General features: G+C 30.8%; 2 protein-coding genes across 2 annotated transcripts in view; both read left to right on the top strand.

Annotated features, from left to right (window-relative positions):
* LOC113376733 (ankyrin-3-like) overlaps window positions 1-13,574 on the top strand; it is a 123,473-nt gene extending 109,899 nt beyond the window's left edge. Inside the window, exons 2-16 of the mRNA XM_026616766.1 lie at window positions 2,225-2,326; window positions 4,459-4,608; window positions 4,782-4,928; window positions 5,004-5,159; window positions 5,647-5,973; window positions 6,600-6,876; window positions 6,959-7,119; window positions 8,436-8,639; window positions 10,436-11,179; window positions 11,251-11,431; window positions 11,698-11,968; window positions 12,243-12,260; window positions 12,606-12,830; window positions 12,962-13,122; window positions 13,239-13,574. Of these exons, the coding sequence (XP_026472551.1) occupies window positions 2,225-2,326; window positions 4,459-4,608; window positions 4,782-4,928; window positions 5,004-5,159; window positions 5,647-5,973; window positions 6,600-6,876; window positions 6,959-7,119; window positions 8,436-8,639; window positions 10,436-11,179; window positions 11,251-11,431; window positions 11,698-11,968; window positions 12,243-12,260; window positions 12,606-12,830; window positions 12,962-13,122; window positions 13,239-13,552 (3,438 nt within the window). The 3' untranslated portion in view covers window positions 13,553-13,574. The remainder of the gene's footprint in view (window positions 1-2,224; window positions 2,327-4,458; window positions 4,609-4,781; window positions 4,929-5,003; window positions 5,160-5,646; window positions 5,974-6,599; window positions 6,877-6,958; window positions 7,120-8,435; window positions 8,640-10,435; window positions 11,180-11,250; window positions 11,432-11,697; window positions 11,969-12,242; window positions 12,261-12,605; window positions 12,831-12,961; window positions 13,123-13,238) is intronic.
* A 5,091-nt stretch (window positions 13,575-18,665) lies between these two features.
* Window positions 18,666-24,114, top strand: LOC113376177 (ankyrin-3-like). The gene is made up of 3 exons (XM_026616095.1): window positions 18,666-18,936; window positions 23,642-23,801; window positions 23,913-24,114. The coding sequence occupies exons 1-3, from the start codon at window positions 18,849-18,851 to the stop codon at window positions 24,112-24,114; spliced, it is 450 nt and encodes a 149-aa protein (XP_026471880.1). The 5' UTR covers window positions 18,666-18,848.
* The last annotated feature ends 188 nt before the right edge of the window (window positions 24,115-24,302 follow it).

Here is a 24,302-nt window from a genome sequence, read left to right as displayed (position 1 = left end):
ACAAACACACACATTTTTATTTTTTGTTTGTATTTGTTATTAATTTTTGTAGTGTTCTGAACAAAAAATAAAAGTAAAATGTTCAGAAATAATTTCAGGTTTTCTGTGAGTTTTTGTTGAAATTTAGATAAATTCGTTAAATTTTTAGCGACTCATCCTCTTTGACGACTACAATTTTGTTGATGCAAAATTTAAGAATTATTCAGATTCATATATTAAACCTTTTTTTGTATTTTGGTAAAGTACTCAAAGCCTATGCTAAAAAGGATTGAGTTGGTCATATGGATATACCTCTTTTACATTTTACTATACAATTATAATATTAGAATAATTTTCATACTGAAAGTGCATATATTCAATACAAATTTGCATAATACAAAAATAAGAGATCTGCATAAACATTAGTAGAAAATCATATATTTCTTTAATCATTAATTTTCGTTGTTAATTCTTAATGAAAGGTTCTTGGAAATTATGTTGATAATAAACAGTAAATGCCAAGTGGTGCTAAATCATCTGTTAATGTTGTATAAAATAAAATCAAGATTTAAAAAAGCACTTCATAGTAACCACAATCGTTCGGATTGATATTATAAGAGATTCTAAAATATAAACAAAATAGATTATAAAAAAACATCATCTGATTAAGATTGTACTAGAAAATTCACTATATATAAATATTCGATTTAGCAAAATCAATCTTCAGCGTTTACTTATATTTGTAAGTATCAAAATAATCGCGACAAAAATACTATGTTACAAGTTTTAGCTTTATAACATGCAGTGATATCATAAGTCATAAATGAACCGGCTTGGATAATTTTATGCGCGAAATTTAAATACATAATCTTAGTTGATTTGCATATTTTATGCAGATTAAAGACAGATAATACACGGTTAAATAATAGAATTGTGCTCATCGCCGATACTGATACACATACAAAGAAAATTGTTACTAAATTTAAAGGAGATTTCTCAAATTAATCCGAAATTTTTCATTCTTGTTTTAAATTATTCTAACATAATGTTGCAACATAACAAGAAAATGTAACAGTATGTGCTGTATTATTGTTAAATGCACGAAGAAGCAAATATTAGTCATGTTGAATATTAATTATCATTTCAATTGTACTTTATATAATCTTCATAAATTATTAAAAATAATTTTTATTTATTTATTTGAATATATACTTTTGTATACATTTTGTTTTATAATTGTTCATGGAATTAAAACCAAAATTTTTTTTTTTCAAAAGCAAGTAATATATAATTTTTTCTATTATTATTAAACCATAATATAACTCAATATAGTATAAAATCGCAATTAAAAATGATAAAATAAATAATCTGGACACGTATTAATCTATTCGATTTATATCAATGAGATAATGATAAAATGTATTCAGAATTAAAAAATATAAAATATTCTACGATTTTAAATGTCTATGTTATATTGCAATGCAAATTATATTCTTCATAGGTGTCCGATTGTAAAAAATATTTATATGAAGTACATTCACTTGTCATACTTTTTTCGTCACTTTTGTTACATTTAAACTATTTGTAACTAGTGGTGTATGGCATCCAGCCCTAATGCAAACTGCTGAAACTTCCCGTACCGTAACGAAAGGTTTGAAGAATATTAAATGTTTTTAAATAGATTGTTATAAATACCGTAATATTGTCTAATATTTATAAGAATTATATAAACTGAATTACAAAGTTAAAATTATTCAATTAAAGTATGTAAGAGAGCTTTAGAACTTTAACCACAATTAAAATTGAAATCTGAATTATTTTCGATATACATAGAAAAAAACATTTTTGAATAAAAAAATGAAATGAGAATTTTAACTTTGAAGAATTTTCCAAAAGCAATTGTTACGTCAACACACGTAGAAAGTTATTTGCACAAAACACACACACACATCTATTTTTTCTCAGGTATGCCAAAATGTTCAGAAAACTCTGAAACGTGAAGATACAAAAATTTTCATTTTTGATTTTCGGCCCATTACTATAAGTTACCTTACGGGAAGTTAAAAATTAGTATAACTATTTTTGAAATGTATGTGACCCAATTACAACAAATTAGTTTCTAAGTCGCAACAAAAAATAAATAATATTCAAACATTTTCAAAACAAAATTAGATGAAATATATTGTAAATTATTGTATTGTATTATGTATTCAATATATTAATTTTTTTTTTTTATTATTTTCAGTCTGATGGGAACACATCGTTCCTTAGGGCTGCTCGGGCCGGCAACTTAGAAAAGGTCTTAGAGCATCTCAAATCAAATATAGACATCAATACTAGTAATGCTGTAAGTATTAATTTAGTAATCTATAATATATTAATAGTCTCATCCAGAAAATTGTATAAAAATTATTATATAATCATCACATTTCGAAGATGTTTATTATAGCTAGATAATGTTAATTGTGTGATGCAAAATAAGCAAATGATGTAAGGAAATAAACAGAACAAAAATTTAGCTTCCTGATCGTTCTGGTTCTTTGAAGATTACTATAACATCATATCACATGCGCGTAAACAACATCATATTTAAATTTGCGAACTATCAACTAATATTTATTTAATTTTCAACTATCTTGATTGACGTATGCATCATCTTAATACATAAACACATGCATTCTTCTTACACTTGTTAGTTCGTATATTTTTATTTTCGATTTTGAATATTTTATAAAACTATGGCGAAACTTAAATGGGTTCGAAAATCAGGCGCAAAGAGTACAAGGTTGCGAACAGATATCTGGCTGTCTTCCAAACGTCAGAGAGAACTTTATTATTTCATTCACTATAGTTATAATAAATATTTATATCGAAAATTAGTTTGATGCTGTACAGAAATATCGCAAATCGCGCAACAGCCGCGTGTGATAACGCGGAAAACATTCGACGCGCAAAAAACGGTTTCCTTTTCCAAATAAACAAAATAGGGTTTATTTTCAGAAAATAACGTGTTTATCATATTACAATAATATCATTATCGTTTAGTAATTTACAGTTGTCATTATCGGAATATAAAATTGCAAAAATAATAAATGGTTAGAAGTAGAAGCACACACATCAATAGAAGTTCTATTGATATATAGAACTTACCTCTCATCAGGGGCAAAATAAAGTTTGACAGCTTAAGGGGGTATTCTGTGTAGAGGCATGAAAATAATATTTTTACTATATATTTCAAAAGTTATAAGTTCGTGTTTTGTGAATATAAAAAAACAAAAGCTACAAATAGTCATAAAGTTCGAATTCTAGAACGTGATGTAGTGGGGAGTCACAAAAAATTTTCACCTGACCCTAATAATCTGAACAAAAATGATTTAAATAAATATATTATCAATCTAGAGTAATGTCGCAATCGTATAAACTACGGACAAGTTAAACAAATGTTTTGTAACAAAGAAGCGATTGTTTGAAAAAAAAAAAAATCTGTCTTTTTTTTTCTTCTAGAATTTTTAAAAATAGTAAAACTTTGCATTTAGGTGTGAGCCTAGTTAGTGGAAGTTGAGAAATCGTGAGTATCGTATCGAAATAGATAGAAAAGTTTTTTGGAGAAAAACGCGTTTAAAGTTTCGCGGAGTGAGGAAACAGCTATATCTTCAAAAACCATTTAAATTTTGAAAAATCCTCTTGAACACATTTTTTTGAATATACTTTGAAAACATTAAAAAAAAAACAAATTCGATTTGAAAATATTCTAGACCAAAATATACTCTTAATAATGATCAAGAGATTAAATAGTATTATAATATTAAACTTTATTAGTCACTGAAGGTTAGAATGTTAGCAGAGGAGTCTGGATATTAACTACACTTATACAACTTTTATTAATATTAACCATAGATCATTAGAACTGAACCATTACAAATGTCAATATCAAATTGGAGATTTTATATGTATTAATTGTATACAATATTTAAATATGCGTTCTAACGATGCAATCTATATGTGATGTGATTTTCATCTGTGTGATCTACAATAAATTTGAAGCATTTAACTAAAATAACATAAAAATATAGAGAAGGAAGCCACGGTATAAACTGTTTTCTCAATCGTTCATATTATATATATATATATATATATATATATATATATATATATATATATATATATATATATATTAGTATAGTTTATTTTAATTTGGAATAAAGCCAATGACATGAATGTTTAACGCAATTCTAATATTGGATGAGAGCGGGTGTCTGGTTAAATTATGGAGTTTATCTGGTTAAATTTATTATAGGCGAGGTCATGATTAAGATTATTGTATAGACGAGAACCTCGATGATTTAGTGATGTAAACAATCTATGCGTCATGGCCAAACTTCTGACAAAATCAACTACTGCCGAATTCTAAATCTTAAACAAAAATTATACTATTAACCGATCAATTCATATTAATGTTATGTTGTATTTTTTATGCAGAATGGCCTCAATGCTTTGCACTTAGCTTCTAAGGATGGTCATGTGGCGGTTGTACAAGAATTACTCAAAAGAGGTGCAAATGTTGACGCCGCCACAAAGAAGGGTAACACAGCGCTTCACATCGCTTCGTTGGCTGGCCAAGAAGAAGTGGTAAGTGATTAAAAAATCATTTTTATTTGGATTATTATTTATAAAAGTTACAGTTTATACCCAATGCATTCAAATCCAGAAGCATCAATTTTATCATATCTTTTCTAATATTATTTCAATTCATTTTCATCGTACAATTAATCATTTTATATACTAATTGATTTATTCAACAGGTCAAATTATTAGTTCCTCATGGCGCTTCCGTAAATGTTCAGTCTCAAAATGGATTTACGCCATTATATATGGCATCACAGGAAAATCATGACTCAGTTGTTAAATATCTCCTCGCAAATGGAGCAAACCAAAGTCTCGCGACAGAAGTAAGTGCCCCCGAGAATGATATATCTCAAAATGTGTAAAAGTGTATTTTTATATTCACTTGTTAATTTCTGTAGGATGGATTCACACCCTTGGCTGTAGCCATGCAACAAGGGCATGACAAAGTTGTCGCAGTTCTATTAGAAAGTGACACAAGAGGTAAAGTACGCCTACCTGCACTTCATATTGCAGCAAAAAAAGATGACGTCAAAGCAGCAACGCTTCTCTTAGAGGTAAACTTAAATAAATTTAAATCACTATTTTTTATATTAAATATGTTGGGAAAATAAATGTATTAATTAAATATCTCTATCACATGGAACTATGTATCAAATAAAATTACATATTTTCAATTTGTTCTAATCCTGCATATATTATATTTCTCAGAACTAATTTTGTGTCTTTCTTTTCTTTACTAATGCAACAAAACTAACAAAAACATTGAATAAGAACTGTCTAGATTAAACTGTAACTTTATGGGTACAGTCGACATCCAAGTGCTGTACATTTTGTATATGTATTAATTTTAGGGTTATGATTATGCTGTCTGTTGACTGTCATTATTTGAAATATCAACAACAATTTATATTATATATACAATATTTCTAGAAGCTTTACATTACGTTTTTCAAAAAAATTTCGATCATATTCATATCATCGTAAATTCATTTATTCATTGGGGTGTATCTGTTTTCTTCCCTTTGCATTCCTTGCGTGTAGAACGAGCACAACCCGGACGTTACTTCAAAGTCAGGGTTCACTCCACTACACATCGCATCACATTATGGCAATGAATCGATAGCCAACCTGCTGATTCAAAAAGGTGCAAATGTAAACTATGCCGCCAAACACAACATCAGCCCTCTTCACGTGGCTGCCAAATGGGGTAAAACAAATATGGTCGGACTGCTTGTCGATAAAGGGGCAAATATCGAAAGCAAAACCAGAGATGGCCTCACGCCACTGCATTGTGCGGCTCGCTCAGGACATGAACAAGTGGTAGATATGTTGCTGGATCGCGGCGCGCCCATCAGTTCAAAGACCAAGGTAAAAAATAAATGACCGATTAAATCTCAGCAAAGGGTTTCATTATTCTTTAGCTTTTGTGTTTCTGTGTCATGCTCACCTAATTTCATCGATTTTCACATCAATTTTGTTGCATGTGCAGCGTTTGTCTATAATCATCAATCGACATAAAGTTGTTACATCAAAGTTGCATTTTTCTACCATTTGTGACCATTATTTTAAATTATGCCTTAGAATGTTTATGAATTTAATTTTTTAGCAGCTGCGATTTTTTAATATTTAGGGGCCGTTCAAGTAATACGTAAGCACTATAGGGGGGGCAGGAAATTTGTTGATTTGCTTATTTTGGGTTGACATGGGGGGCAGGGGAGTCTGGATGATGATTACGTCATAGGTAGTATTTTTATTTTTTTACATTAATTGCAAAATGTTTACGTAAGCTTGGGGGTAGGGGGTAAGAGCTTTGCTTACTTTTGTTGACAAGGGCGATGGGGGGGGGGGTAAATAATTGTAATATATCTGCTTACGTAATACTTGAACGATCCCTTGTATTCGAAAAAGTATTTATTTGTGTGTTGGTTAGTTTTCATGTGATTAAATATTATATTATCGGAGTAATATGATAATATTGAAAATAAACATTTTAGAATGGTTTGGCACCTTTGCACATGGCAGCTCAAGGCGAACACGTCGACGCAGCGCGTATCCTGCTTTATCACCGTGCTCCAGTCGATGAAGTTACTGTGGATTATTTAACAGCACTCCATGTAGCAGCTCATTGCGGACACGTGCGTGTTGCTAAGTTGCTGCTGGACCGCAGTGCTGATGCAAATGCACGAGCCCTAAATGGCTTTACGCCTCTTCATATCGCTTGCAAAAAGAATCGCATCAAAGTAGTCGAGCTGCTACTAAAACACGGAGCGAGTAAGTCCATCATTTCCTATTGTGTCCAATATTTTTTTGTCTTGCTATTAATATTTCTTCTTTATGGCTTTTCTTGAATCAGGTATTAGTGCAACTACTGAAAGTGGTTTGACGCCACTACACGTTGCCAGTTTTATGGGATGTATGAACATCGTAATATATCTCCTTCAACATGAAGCTAGTCCTGACGTACCAACAGTTCGAGGAGAGACACCATTACATCTAGCTGCAAGAGCTAACCAGGTTTGTATTTAACTCTCTCCTTGCATTAAGAGGTTAGGAGTACTTGGAATTTTTGAAAAATCGATTTTTATTTTCTTGCATTTTCATTAAGTGTAATATCTTGAAAATGTTCTCTGAAAAATTCAAGTTGATCCGATGATTACTTTTTGAGTTACTGGACTCTTACCAGCGGGTTGACGCAAGTGGAGAGCTCGATACTTATACTCAAGATTATTCTTCCTCGCCCCCTGATATTTTAAAAACTTTTAAACCGATTTACGACGATCTCTGCAATGATAATTTAGTTTTAAGATGTGTAGTTCAAGATTGAATCCATAATCAGAAAAAATTAAAAGCTTCAACCAACTAGTGTAAAAAATATGCCTAAAAACCGTGAATACTAGTTCTACTATAGTACAAAATGCTGAATACATATACATAATTATTATTATTGATTATGGATACCCTAGGACCTAATTGTGGGTATAATTCCCATTAGTATGCTGAAAAATTGGTTGCTGCACGTGTGAAAGTGGCAGATCAGCGCGCCAACGAGAACACATCGAGAGGCTAAAATGCCTCGTAGACAACAGCAAATGGAAATTTTGGAAACTTCCACAATGACTGATGAAATATTATGTGGCCCATAAATAGATGACTCGGTTTAAATAATTTAATAATTCGAATTTCTGTACGTAAATCCAATGTGAAACTTTAGAATGGTTTGGCGCCTTTGCACATGGCAGCTCAAGGCGAACACGTGGATGCAGCGCGTATCCTGCTTTAATCATCGCGCTCCCTCGATGAAGTTACTGTGGATTATTTACAGCACTCCACGTCAGCTCATTGCGACATGTGCTTGTTGCAAATTTTGCTGCTGGACCGCAGTGCTGATGCAAATGCACGAGCCCAAATGTTTTACGCCTCTTCATATCGCTTGCAAAAAGATCGCATCAAGTAGTCGAGCTGCTACTAAAACACGAGCGAGTAAGTCATCATTTTCTATTGTGTCCAATATTTTTTTGTCTTGCGATTAAATTTCTTCTTCATGGCTTTTTCTTGATTCAGGTATTAGTGCAACTACGAAAGTGGTTTGACGCCACTACATGTTGCCAGTTTTATGGGATGTATGAACATCGTAATATATCTCCTTCAACATGAAGCTAGTCCTGACGTTACCGACAGTTCGAGGAGAGACACCATTACATCTAGCTGCAAGAGCTAACCAGGTTTGTATTTAACTCTCTCCTTGTATTAAGATATTGGTATGGTCATTATCCAAAGATATGAATTGAATCAAATGAATAACATTGATTGAGTGTTGTTATTATTTTCAGACGGACATAATTCGCATTCTGTTGAGAAACGGTGCCCAAGTGAATGCTAGAGCACGAGAGCAACAGACGCCGCTTCACATTGCATCGAGGCTTGGTAATGTCGACATTGTAATGCTCCTTCTTCAACACGGAGCGCAGGCGGACAACACCACCAAAGACATGTATACGGCACTACACATCGCTGCCAAGGAAGGACAAGATGAGGTAAAGAACTTAGTCGCTAGACGAATCATGGATCACATCGACACAGTCTATCTTATGCAGCTCTTCTGGATCAGGCATCAAGAGTACCTCATCTAAGTTTTCGACTGCAAGTTATTTTTGACGTAAATTTTAGAAATTCGGATTTCTAAACTCTTTTTGTCAATTTATTGTATTTATTCGAAAACTTTACATTATCTACTACACCGAATTATATTCAAGCAATTTTTTTCACATATAATAAATTGACTGATAAATACTTAGAACTACATTTTTGGTCATAGTGAATGTGGATTGAAAACGGTTGTGTCACACATGCATCATTACATTCGATTCTATTCTCAACACATGTCTTAAAAGGTACCCAAATGAATTGCATTAATTCTAAAATATATTCCTCACGATATCAAATATATTTTTATATTTGTTATATAAATTTAAATCTTATAATTTAACTTTATATGGTAAGATGCATGTGGAATATTATTAGGCGAAAAGTTTAAATTAATTTTTTTATTGATATATACTGCCATTTATAAAGTAATAATACTTGAATTGAAAATTGCATTTTTATATGTCGTTAAATGTTTCAACAGTCATCTTGCAATGATAAATTTGTCAATTTCTACTTAACTTCAACCAAGTATTTATGTACAATAGTTTTACGTGCCAAATTTTAGAAATATATTTAACCTTTTATATGAGTAATGAAAAAAGCGTGCTGTAATTATTTCCCATATTTTTATATACTCTATGAATTATTGCCATTGAAACAAAAGTGATATATTTTAGAGAAAATCTTTGTGCCATGATTTAGAATCAAAAACTTATATAAGATTCATCGTTCTAACACTAACTATTTATTGTTAAATTTGTGAATTATAATTGGGAATTGGTTTAAAATAAGGTATGCACTCTTCCTTTAGTCCTTCTAATACAATATCAGTTTTGTGATCAATAGTGATCTTGTTGTTAATTATGATCTACTATATTTATACAAGTTTATAAATGACCTGGATTGTTATATTTACGTAGTTTAATAAAATTTCATGTTATTATTTAGTTTTTATTTCCTTAATTTTGATTATTTTTTGTTTAAATATCTCTGGCATTGATGAAGGGAAAAGTCTAAGGAACAGTGCTTACCAAACTATATGATTAACTAATCGTTTCTAAACTCCGCCTGATGCAGCTTTCCCCTTCATCATCATGGATTAGAAATAAAACTATTATGATGACATAGCTAATGCATGCATGTACAGAGATATCACGTATTAATATCGCCATTTTCAAAGCAATTTGCTTAAAGATTTTTTTAATATTTCGTGCCGTCATGTTACAATGGTATAAGTTTGACCGCGGAAGAATTTCAATTAAAGTTAAGTATGTATCAGGTAGGAGTGTGTACAAAATGCACTAAAATTTAGAAGAATTACTTGCCATTTTACAGGCAGGTAATTCTGTGTTTGATTTTTCATATAACAATGGTATAATATTTTATGACAATGGACTAATTTGTAATTAAACTAATTTTGAACCCGATATCTATTTGCATTATATTAAGTTATAAGATAGAATATTTATATTTATGGTTGCCCTGATCAAATAACAATCACCAGTGAATTTGAACAAATCACCAAACGTTAACTGATCTTAAAACAACATTGAAAAATGTTAGATCAAATATAAAAGTGTGAATTAACAAATAAGTTATGCTGATATAAACCGAATATATTAAATATTCAGTTTGCAATAGATTTACACAGTTTGCATAAATTTGTTTATTTGCAACATTACAGGTAGCAGCAGTTCTTATAGAGAATGGTGCATCATTGACTGCCACTACCAAGAAAGGTTTTACGCCGCTGCACTTAGCAGCAAAATATGGTAACATGAAAGTAGCAAAGTTATTGCTGCAGCACGATGCACCGCCGGACGCGCAGGGTAAAAATGGGGTGACGCCATTGCACGTGGCAAGTCACTACGATCACCAGAATGTGGCTCTGTTATTACTCGATAAGGGTGCATCTCCACACGCTGCCGCCAAGAATGGGCACACACCACTACACATCGCAGCAAGAAAAGAGCAAATGGACATCGCATCTACTTTGTTGGAGTATGGTGCACAAGCAGATGCTGAAAGTCGCACCGGATTTACTCCACTGCATCTGGCTTCACAAGAAGGTCATGCGGATGCAGCATCTCTCCTATTAGAGCACGGTGCAGTAGCCGACAAAGCATCTAAAAATGGACTTACGCCACTACATTTGTGTGCGCAGGAAGACAAAGTCAAAGTAGCTCAAATATTACTTAAAAATGAAGCAAAAGTTGATGCTGAAACAGCGCAAGGGTATACACCTTTGCACGTAGCAAGCCATTATGGTCAAGCCAACATGGTGAGATTTTTGCTAGACAACGAAGCAGATGTCTCTGCTCGTACATCTATAGGCTATACTCCTCTGCATCATGCCGCTCAACAAGGACATTCACATATTGTCAATATTCTTCTTGCCAATAAAGCTCAACCAAACACAGTAACTGACGTACGTATATTGCATCAAAATTAAATTAAGTCAATTTACTTTCTCTAATAATTTCATTTTTTAATTAACAGAGCGGTCAAACACCATTGGACATTGCACAAAAGTTAGGTTACATCAGCGTTCTAGAGGCGCTGAAAGTTGTAACTGATCCCAAGGCTTCCAAAGTAACATATGCTAATGATGAAAAATATAAAGTTGTAGCTCCTGAAGCCATGCATGAAGCATTCATGTCAGATTCGGAAGAAGAAGGAGGTACATATTAATATTTACATAAAAGCTTTTGCAACATGCTTGGCATTGAAAAAATGATGAAAAATATACAAAAGACATCATTTTTTATATAATTGAAATATATTCTAAGAGCGAGGTAAATGATAATATTTCAGAAATATGTTTCTCGAAGACTGAAATATTATTTATTAAAATCAAAATAATTAAATGCGTTAGAAATTGTTATTTTTTAATTAGTAATACATCGAAACATGTAACTAAAATACATGGCAATAATAATTTTTTAGGAGAAGACACTATGATGACGGATCAGCCATACAGATACTTAACAGTGGATGAAATGAAATCTCTTGGAGACGACTCACTGCCCATGGACGTTACTGGGGATGAACGCATAGATTCAAACCGTATGGTCACCAGTGTAGAATCGGCAATTCTAGGACCTCACTCTGCTATGGAAGATAGCATTAGTCCCCAGCATATTGGACAAACTTATGCAGAACATTACATTAAAAATGTGGATAATGTCGATATTAGTTCACAACCAGTTCACGTTGGGTATGTATTAGCAATACTTTGAAATTATTAGATTTTCAAATATTTTTATAATCATCATGATTTGATGCAAGTTCCAAGTACAAGTAAATTCGCATCTTTTAAGTTTGAGAAATATTTACTTAACTAATATTCAGATATAAATATGTTGAAATATAATAAATACTCTATTTATTCAATTAGTGATTATCTTTAACAATAATAATTGTATCAATTAATATTAATATTAACTAACGAAATTATATTCTCCTATGCCTTAACCAAACGGAATCAACAGAAAACTACATTGGAGAAAGTGAGTAATCTCAATGAAGTGCTATTATTGTAGATGTGCAAAATTAGAAGTTAAATCACATATATTGTGTAGTATGTTTAAATACAGCAATATGTATATTTGTCTGTGATTAATATCACATTGATGGTGTAATTTATGTGGCACAATGTTATATAAATGTAGCAATCTCTATTTTGCACCATTTGGAAGTGTATATAAAAATCAATATATATTGTACAAATTTGTGTGGTAGAATTATCAAATGGTATAAAAACACACTTATTAGTGTTGGTTATACACATACTGATTTTGTGAAATTTGTATTGATTTACGTGACAACACAAATTAAGAAAAAAATTCTTTCAGTTTCCTGGTATCGTTCTTGGTGGACGCACGAGGTGGAGCGATGCGTGGATGTCGCCACAGTGGCGTACGCGTCATAGTGCCACCAAAATCGGCACCACAGCCAACTCGAATAACGTGTCGCTATGTGAAACCCCAACGAACGCCCCATCCGCCGCCTTTGATGGAAGGAGAAGCTTTAGCGAGCCGGGTGCTCGAACTAGGACCAGTCGGCGCAAAGTTCTTGGGGTAAATTGAATTATAATTTTTTTACTAAAATCCAATGAGGCAGCAGAATATTTTATGCAATTATTATTCGCAACCAAGTTTTTATCAAAGCACATGTTTTACATGTATATAATCTATTTTTTTATTTATAGACCGGTAATATTGGAAGTTCCTCACTTTGCATCATTGCGCGGAAAAGAAAGAGAAATTGTTATTTTGCGATCTGACAATGGTGAGACGTGGCGAGAGCACATTGTGGATGCTTCTGAAGACATAGTGCATGATATGCTGAATGACAGCTTTGAAGCTGATGGTAATTTTTTCTCATTTCGATTTTTTGAATAACAACTTGCAAATGATCAAATATTCCTACTTTAAATTCATATTGTGGGTAGTTGGTACATTTCACCTTATTATTTTTCATTTTAGATTTGAGCCAAATGGAAGATGCTTGTTCCGGTCGTCTTACCCGTATCTTAACAAACGACTTCCCACAATATTTTGCCGTGGTTTCTCGCGTACGCCAAGAAGTGCACGCCATTGGACCCGAAGGTGGAATGGTCTCTAGTACAGTAGTACCTCAAGTGCAAGCCGTCTTTCCTCAAGGCGCACTTACCAAGAAGATCAAAGTTGGCCTACAGGTAAACCTTTTCAAACCGCGCAAAGGCGTTGCTCCACAAAAACTACGTAAGATATCCGTCAATCACGTGCCAAAAAAGAAGAGATTCTCCCTCATATGGTAATCGGTTTCAAAACAAAAAGAAAATATTCGAAGTCATATTTTACAAAAAATTAAAAAATACGGTAAAAGTTTAGGCTGAGTAACAATATAACATTTATAAAAATATTTTATATAAAAGATTCGATATACAACACCAAAGATATTAAATTATTGCTATTTGATCAATACTGCTATTTTCCTGACGTTTTGATTACATTTTATGCAAATAAATATAATGTTACTCAGATTTTATTTACGATATAAAAATTTACATTCAATTTTCATACACTTTTTTCCAGATTTATATAAGATAAGCATTATTTCAAAAAGATTATTTATAAAAGTATTCGCATACTGTAAAAATTAACATATTATCTACAAGGACAATAGCATACAATAATGTTGCCACATATTAAATTTGTATATTTCAAAGTAAAAACGTGTGTATATAACCAAAATATACACTATTTAAAAAAAACTATTTGAAGATTTCATGTGAATAAAAACGCTCGACAAAGGCCTAAGCCAAGATTATTCATGATTTCCTTTAAAGCACGAATTCGTTTTATAATTGTGAATAATAATTCGCTTTATATGTCGTAGCTTGTCAGTGCTAAGTAGGATAAAATTAATTTTTAGCACTAAATTAATTAATTATTTATTCCTTTATTTATTTTATGTGATGTTTTGTCCTAAGTACGTATAATTCTTCTGCAACTCTTCAATGTTTGTTCCTAATTTTAAAATGTTTGTGTCTTTTTGTGCTATTTGTTAGACGTTAAAAATTTTGTATTCCGTAGATATTTAGTTTATAATTTAATAACTATGTTAAAGTCAAACGCCAAAATAAGACAAATATAAAAAAAACTCTGCCATTAAATTTAACAATTTTGATTGAGTTTTAGCTCTTATTTTTCTGTCAGTTAATAAATTCGAGTAGATTTCGTTACATGGCAAACGCCTTGATTGGTAGTAAGTAGAAATTCCATAGATGCGCTTTAAAAGTATAACAACCGTTTTAATAAAGTCATCGTAGTTTGTTCCCCAGAAGAGCTTATGTAAAATAATTAGTTGATGAGGCTAAACATAAATTTCTCAAAATTTATACTTCGTTATAAATATGAGCTATATTTAAAAGTAGTGCATTAGAAATGAATTCATATACACGTGAAAAAAACTATGTGCTTGTAAAAATCATCAACCTGTAAGAATTTGCTTTTGGATTTCGAACTATAATGCATATTCACAATAAACATATCTTTTCATATTGTAGAGCTCATATGATTGAAATAGTTTAAACTAATTGAAGCTTATCACCAATTAACAAAAATTACCATAAAATCTACTATTACACAATCATTTTACCACTAATACTAATGCTTAAATTTATTGTCAGATCATTAATACTAATAATAAAAATAATCTATAGAGATTGCCACTTAATATGTAATATAATTTCAAAATTGTAAAAATGGCATGAAAGTTTGAATGTGACTAACGGTATCTGAAAACAGTAATCTGTTTAAAAATATTTACTATAAATCAAATTATGAACGTGCATAAACTTTTTTCAGTTTTTGAAATTATTGAAGATTTCTCTTAAAATGTATTTTGCCATAATTATAATAAAGTAAAGCATAATGACTTTTAGTCTTTGACTAAAGACTCTAAATTTAACTTTTAGTGACTAAAATGCCAATGGGGTATTTTAAGTGAATAATATTTTTAAGAACATTTTATGTATATGTAATATTTATGGAAAAATTACGTACAATAGTTTTACTATGTAAGTCATTCAATATTATAATTTTCTATTTTGTTATTTTATCACATTGTGCAAGTGGCAAACTCAGCAGATCATTTAATATTTTAAGTCGTCATATAACTATATGCTTAGCTAAACTCTATTAACTCTAGTGATACTGTATATTACTGTATCATATGTACACAAAGTGTTCAGAAACAGATATCCCTGTTTGTGCAAAAATATTTATTTTTTTATTTGTATAATGATAAAAATGTGATCCATGGTATATGAAATGTAAAAATTATATAATGATTCTATAAGAAAATTCATAAATAATGTGACATTTTTGCATATTAAAAAGGTTAAACAATAGACAAATTGATACTTGAAGCAAATGAAATAAAAGTATCAACTGTAAGTTTTACATTTTAAATATGCTAATGTTCATTCTGTTTTGTCGCTGATTTGTAAAAGTTTAACTGGATATAAATTTAATTCTGAATGGATATATATATATATATATATATATATATATATACATATATATAGCATAATGTGTAGAAACTTTAATTTCACAGTAGCAGTTTTGTTCGAAACGTTGGGTTCAGTGTGCCGAGTTCTGTGAAAATATATTTCATGTCAAAACTATTTTCATGATAATGCAGATATTCTAGTCATTATTTTTTACCCATTCGCACTTAGCTAATTCATGTTTTCACAAAATCCGGTGTTCTGTGTCCATTTGTCACAAAATGTTGCGTGACGTTTACCACTGTTTTGTTAGTTTTGTCAAAAGTGCACTAATATTAATATCATGGCTGTACAAAATACTGGATAAGATTTTGGGTGCCCAATAAATTTAGTTTTTGAAAAATAAATGAAATGGTGTATTTAATTCAAATCAGAAAGAGATCGTGTAGCGGGGTTCGAAAGAAAATAATGTGTGGCACTCGGTTTAAAAAAATCAGTTCATGACAATAACTAAATTTATTGGGCTAATTAGCTCAAATATGATAGCATTGCTTTTATTTTTGTTTTTATTAATGTACTGCATTCAACGTTACATGCTGATTTGTAAACATGGTTTTAAAATTATTCCATTTGTGATAAGTTATTTTAATTATTTAGTTACAATGCAGAAAAAATACATTTGCAAGTAACTTATTACAAAGCTTATTTCTAATCATTTACAAGAAAGATAAACATAAAAGCATTTGTAAACCATGTATTTTTTCATTAGAATGATTGTCTGGCTTTTTGTGCACTGCGCGCCATATATTTTATTTTATTTTTTGAACGTGTTTGATATGGCTACCGTTTATTTCGAGCCTTGCTTCATGATATGCAATTTTTTAATCCTAAAAGCATCCTATAATCCTTTAGATTCTGATTCCAAAACACTTCCAAAATATCTGGTAATGTCTATACTTTAATCACATATTTGCATGAAATATTCATAATAATAATAATGATTTCACAGATTTGGTTTGCTTGAAATGCTACATGAGAGTAATATTCATCAGAGAAAAATATAATAGTATATATCGAACTAACATTGTACACCACATAATAATTCGTACTACAGTGACGTACGGACTAGAAAATCATCAAATTGCACTGAATGCATATATGAATACTAATTAATCATTTATATCGAAATTCACGGTAAACATTTTCATTTGACATTATTATCATAGCGATACCAATTTATTACTTATAGTAAAATTCCTAAAGCGTCAAATGATAAAAATAGGTGTATGTGTAACGAAACTACAACACATTGAAAACCAAACGTTTACTTTTCACATGAACTTTATTAATTATGACAAACTGACATCTTTTCGATTATTACTGAATTTTGAACCGCCGCATCTCAGTAGGTATATTATCAAGTTTTGATCATAAACCGTTATATGAGGAGAATATATTGTGTTTTTAAATATTGTTTCAAGTGTATCAGAATATTTTAAAATACTTTAAACAATTGATTCTTTTTATCAAAAAAGACACAAAGCTAGACAAACAAACGGGAATTTATAAAAAAAGTTATACGATATAAAATAACACAGATCTGCAAAAAAAAGTGGTAGTGCTGGGTGTGCGACATATGTTTTACAATATATTTTTTAGCGCTAAACACGAATCTAAAGTCAAAATTGGGGAACACACTAAAAAAACGGCAAAAGACAAAATCTTCTCACCAGAGATGCAAAAAGCATTGCCGAAATCCATCGCAGTCATAGATCAGATAGAAATTGTAACAACTTATTTAACATGAAGAAAAATTACTAGATCGGGTTTTTTTAGTTTTTTCTACATTTTTCTCCGATTTACAGTTTGGCCCCTAATTTTGAGTTTAAGATTCGTATTCAGCTGTAAAAAAATACACTGCAAAACATATGTCGCACATCCAGCACAGAAGTCTTTTTTGTGAAACTTGTTATCAGACTAATATTTAGTTTTGTTATATAACTTAATGAAAGAACCTAGAGATAATTCTTTCAAATAATAGATCTAATCAACGTTTTAGATGAATTTTAGATGAACATATTTTTTTTATAAAAACATTTGATAAACAAAAAATATAAAAGGTGAAGTGGGGTAAGTTCGTAAATGTTGCAGGATTTAAATTATTTCAAATGTAATATCGAATAGCTAGAAAGCTATGCAAAGTGTAAATTATAATTTTAAACTTAACTTGAAAGGTTTAATTTTCTGGAAAAATATACATATATCGGATTTCGCTTTGTAAAAAATTGAACTAGTTACTACTTATGCAATTAGTTTTGTAATATGAGGCAATTCTGCAGTAACACGGCCGATAACATAGCGTTGTTATGGTAACGCTAAATTATGCTTATTGCTTGGTAGTAAAAACTGTGAAAATGCTATCTATTTGCTGTGCAATGGGGCGCATTTTGCATATAAACAAACCAAGAAGGAATGCTAAGATAACATCATCCTTGTGCGCATCTATAACATGTGTAAAACGCCTGATCGTACAGTAAATAGATAGACATTTTTACAGTTTTTACTACCAAAAAAACAAGCATCGGCTGTGTTACTGCAAAATGGGCCCATGAAGTAATCTTAGTATTTTAATAATAAAAATTAAATGTGAAAAGAAACATACCCCATTTCACCTTAGGGGCCGTCCATTAATCACGTGAGGCTTAGAAGGGGATGTAACAAAAATCACGAAATATGACATAGGGGTTCTAGTAAGATATCACGTGTATTTATTCATTACCTAAATCCAAAACAAATTTCCAAAAAATTTCAAAAAGATGTACGATTATTTATTAGTGCTACATATACAGGTGATGTTGGGTGGTCGGGGGAGTTGACCAAAAGTCCTTAAAAATCGATCACGTGATTAATCGACAGCCCCTCATAAAAATTTAGTACGTTTTGGCAACTTACCGTTGTGGGGCTTGTTAATTGTTCGCTATAGGCTCAGCCGATCGACTCCGAGCTGGCTGCGAAATTACTTGGCCGTGGTGTCGCAGTGTCCCCTGTCGTTACGGTTGAACCGAGAAGGCGTAAGTTCCACAAAGCCATCACGCTCAGCATGCCGGCGCCGAGGGCGCACAGCCAGGGTATGATTAACCAGTACTCTGGGTCAGTACCGACGCTGCGATTGCTCTGCTCGATTACAGGTCAGCCACTGGAAATTTATTTCAAATTAATATATTGACGTGCATAAATATATATACATATATATATATATATATACATATATATATATATATATATGATTGAAATGCGTACACACCCATATAAATATATATGTATATATATACATATCTGTGTGTGTGCTAAAAACGTTTGATGCAAGTTTTATGAATTGCAACTAATTATTTTAGATGAACATGATGCACATATTAAGAGCATTCTACTTTATTCTACAGTGAAATCATGGGGCCAATTCTCTGCTAAAATAGTTGTGGTAATGTAAATGCTATGTTACGGGTCTATATTCGTATTAGTTGGCAGTAGCAACATGCCAAAAGGCTATGTATTCACTGTTCAATTAGGCGTTTACCTATTTCGTTTACCTGTTTAGACGTATTTTCATTTTATTACATTGGCCATGAAGACGGCAATCTTCACGGCATTGAGAGTTTACACCGGACAGTTGCTACCCTGTAGAGGAGCTAGCGGATTTGGATCGGACTTATTGTTCTCACTTCTAAAACTAAAGTCCGCGTAACAAAAAATCAATAAATATATCTTCTTCAATTAGAACTTGGTGACAAATCATTAGTGTAATAATAATGTGACCATACGTCCCTATTGTTCAGACGTATTTTCATTTTATTACATTGGCCATGAAGGGCGGCAATCTTCATGGCATTCGGCTTTTATATATTACCCCTATAGGGGTAGCGGAGATTTTGGATCGGACTTATTTTTTTCACTTCTAAAACTAAAGTCCGCGCAACAACATATGTAATAAATAATCGATAGATAAATTTTCTTAAATTAGAACCTAGTGACAAATTATTAGTGTAATGATAAGGTGACCATACGTTCACCTAATAATAATACATAAGGTTTGCACCTTGCGTCCCGGGTTTTTCTAAAAGCAATATTTATCCCGAATTTAGATTTTTTGTCCCGCATTCTTCCAGTTTTTTTGATGATTGATAGGTACAATAACAAATATAATGAAAACAAATAAGTAAGGCTTTTGTTTCAAATTAATTATACAGAATAATAATATTATATAGAATTTTATACAGGGCTCAAAAGCGACAAAAACATATTAATCATTATGATATAATATAATATCATACATAAAACATTATTATATATAATTGAATAAAGAAGTTCTTACTAAAAGCCCGCAATTTTGATTTAAAAAAATTGATTCATAATAAAAAAAACTTATTTTATCGCATCCTTAAATAGTATTTGTTATTTTAAAGACTCCTCTCTTCCGTCCAGGATTGCGTAATTAAAAATTGTCGTCCCGGTTTTGTCTTTAAAAAAGATGGTCACCTTATTAATAAGAATTTGCAACAAATACATAAATTATACCAACAAATAAGTGTTTCATACAGTTCACAGCTACAAGAGTTAAATCATAACCCAACAACCTGAATTATCGAAGAAAAGACTTAATACGCAAATACACATATAAACTCAACTCACAAAATGCACATGTCAAAAAACTATTTTACATGAGTGCAACTTTCTGACGTCTCTTTAATAACACATTCAAGAAGTTAGGTTTTATGTGTAAAATGCCTGATTGCACAGCAAATACATAGCTTTTTTGCAGTTCGTTACTACTAACTAATACGAATTCGGACCCGTAACATAGCATTACCATAACATTTCTATTTTATCGGAGATTTGATCCCAATGTTTAACATGAACCTCTTATAACGAATCTTTTCCACAAACAGCAAAAACTTTTCATAACTAACGAGGATTAGTGAATTATCCTAGAAAGTGACAAAATTTGGCATGGACGCGTTTTTCGTTTTTAAGTAGCGATTTATACGAGGTTCCACTGTAAAAACTTTATCAAGAATTCAATTTCCACACTATAATTGATATTGAAGTACTAATAAAAATAATATTCCTAAAACTTGCCTCAAACATTTAAGCTTGTCAACTAAGTTTAATACAATGTGTGTATTTTTTTCATAAAAATTAAATTATATATAATTCATCATAAAAAATCATTCCGTGGAAATGTATATTGTATTCGCAATATAGTTTCAATATTCAAAATTTTTATTACTAAGCGTTTGTAGGTATATCTTAATATTATAAACTTCAAGATAAAGATAAATTGAAATTAAATTAGCAAATTATAATATTATTATTTGATTTGTATCAAAATTTGGTTTAAAATTTTATAAATTTCGTAGCAAATGCAATTTCATATCTCAGTTCATTTTTGGAATTAAAAAAGATAATGACTAGTTGACTACAAATTAGTTACGCGAGAGTTAAGTATAAGTACATGAACTTGTTTTGTATCACGAAATCGTTTTAAATAATTTTAGATCGCATACTTTCATAAGAAATTATATAAAAAATATTTAGTATTAACCGTTGATGCACGCTAACCTGGCAGGCGTGTTCGGAAAAGATCTCTAAAAGGTAACTAACCCCAGCTTGGGCAACACACTACTTCTACTTAAAACTTTATTTATTATGATATGTGAAAAAATCTTTTTTGGACCTATATATGCATATACATAACACACATTGGTTGAAAAATTATTTATAATCTATTTGTGGAATTTCGAACGTCATTTGCTTAATGATACTTTTTCAAAAAATTGGAATATTAAATTGAATATTCGAAACGAGATCACCGAAAGTATAAATTATATGGACACATGTTTAGTAGAAAACTTTTATACGTTGCAGTTGAGCATCTTTATTAAAATAATTCAATATTTAAAATAATATTTTCTCAATATTGTCAAAATTTAATGTGTCAATTATATAGCTCATAATAAGTTATATATTTTTTAGAAAAACTTGACTCAAAATATTTGTAATTTTTTTTTAATTATTTTGTTCATAATGAATAATATAAATATAACTGTAATGCATGAAAGTGATCATTAAACAATCTGATTGTCCATATAGTAGCGTATACAAGTAAGTGTATATTTATATATATGTATATGTATATGTACATGTAAATGTGCATGTATATGTATATTTAAATGTATATTTGCACGTGTACGTATCAAATGTTTCTAAAATGATAATGCTAACAAAATTATTGATTTTTTGGAATAATTCATGTTTATAGAGGTAATGATGTATGTGCATAAATACAATGCCTGTATAAACGTACGCATATTCAACACAAATAATGTATGTGACAGAAAGATCACTAACACAGTACACAAATATATAAATTAATCACGTTCGATTTATTTTAATCAATTCGTTGACCAAAACAAGAACACTGCAATCACAAATTATACTATATTGCTGCATTTCATTATCATTTTTTGTTTCTTAACTTTGTAGAAAACTTTTTGTCAATGATATCTACATATATAATACATAAATTTTTACGAACGATAATTCATGATGACCAAGATAAATTAACTAAAAATTGAATAGATAATGCAATTATATTTTTAGGGCAAAGCATATAATGCTAACTAACTTTTACATTACTGATTTTATTAATGATTTAATTATATATGTAGATATTTCTTACTATGAATGATTTTTATTATAATTATTGAAGAAGGAAGTCGTTAGTTGCCCATAAAAGGGACTTTTCTGAAAAACCGACCCTGCTTTAAACCACCGCCTTACAGCATGCCGCTCATTGGTCTAAAAAGCTTCTTATTATAATTATGCATCATAAGAATGATTTTCACCTGTACATATATATATATATATATATATATATATATATACCCATCAGTGTATATATAGTCATGTAGTTATTCACTTAAACCATTTACGCTTTCATTGGCGTATTTTTCAACCACTAGGCAGTAGTCCTTATAACTCCAAACTCATTTTACATATAATATGTATATATACCTATCATTATAAATATACAATAAAATCGAAACATTCCTTCAAAACTGAATCATATTCCTTAAACGTAATTCAAAAATTTTTACACATTGCCCATCCGTGGTGAGTCTGATTTCCGCAATTGCTCATTTTAACATGAAACATATTTTCGATAAATATGAATTTAAATTCGTATACATTTACAACTAATACAATGTTAACTTTCTATTAAATTGTTTCACAGACACAATGCTGCTAGCGAATGAGATCTCGGGATAAATTTAAAATTAAATATTAAAAAATTATATCGATAATTTATTGAGATGATCTGCTTTATTAAAGTAAAATATTATCAATATATTGCTGATTTTTTGCAATAATTATGCTGATCAAGGGATAATTTCATTAGTAAAAAAATAATCTGTGTCAAATTTACACTGCTGTATGTCAAATATAAATTTGGTTTGAACGTAGTCGCTAGCAGTCTAATATATTTAAACAATTCAACTATGTTCAATTTTAAACAAAGTACACCATGAGACAAAAAAAAATATTGACGACAACTTCATTAGTACTCGCGTTAAAAATTGGTCCCACAACTAAAGCATTGCCGGAGCAAAATTTATGTACAATAATATTGAAATTGATTAATCTATTATGTAATTACCTAAATAGATAAGATAACTTTTTTTAATAAATTGATCTTCTACCATTATTGGAAAAACATTACTTTGTCCAATTACTTCTAGTTGTGGAAACCGTTCATTTACGAGTACTAGTGGCAAAAAATCATGCTAACTTTGACCGATTTTTAACGATTCCTGCATTTGAAATACGTTGTTTCAGGTGGAACAACACGGGCTCAATGGGAGGATGTGACAGGTTCAACTCCATTGACTTTTGTCAATGACTGCGTCTCATTCACGACCACCGTTTCGGCACGGTTCTGGCTGATGGACTGCCGTAATATCAGCGAAGCCACCAAAATGGCTACTGAACTATACAGGTCAGAAAAATTATCAAATTAATGTAAATTTAAATCGAATTCAACAACTAATGCTTATGAAATTTAGTTTACCAATTTTAAATTACATTCTCCATTGATCTATTACCATAGGGAAGCGATTCATGTGCCTTTCATGGCCAAGTTTGCAGTATTTGCAAAGCGAACGGATCCATTAGAAGCGCGATTACGCGTATTTTGTATGACTGATGACCGAGAAGATAAAACACTGGAACATCAAGAACACTTCACAGAGGTAGCAAAAAGTCGTGATGTTGAAGTCCTGGAAGGAAAAACTCAATATATCGAGTTCTAACTTTGACCGATTTTTAACGATTCCTGCATTTGAAATACGTTGTTTCAGGTGGAACAACACGGGCTCAATGGGAGGATGTGACAGGTTCAACTCCATTGACTTTTTGTCAATGACTGCGTCTCATTCACGACCACCGTTTTCCGGCACGGTTTCTGGCTGATGGACTGCCGTAATATCAGCGAGCCACC

The sequence above is a fragment of the Ctenocephalides felis genome, unplaced genomic scaffold (assembly GCF_003426905.1).
Source record: "Ctenocephalides felis isolate EL2017-DRISC unplaced genomic scaffold, ASM342690v1 CF-g0.4_SCAFFOLD_01886, whole genome shotgun sequence".
In the NCBI taxonomy this organism is placed as follows: Eukaryota; Metazoa; Arthropoda; class Insecta; order Siphonaptera; family Pulicidae; genus Ctenocephalides; species Ctenocephalides felis.
The sequence above is the reverse complement of the archived record's forward strand: the minus strand, read 5'-3'. Positions and strand labels throughout refer to the sequence as shown.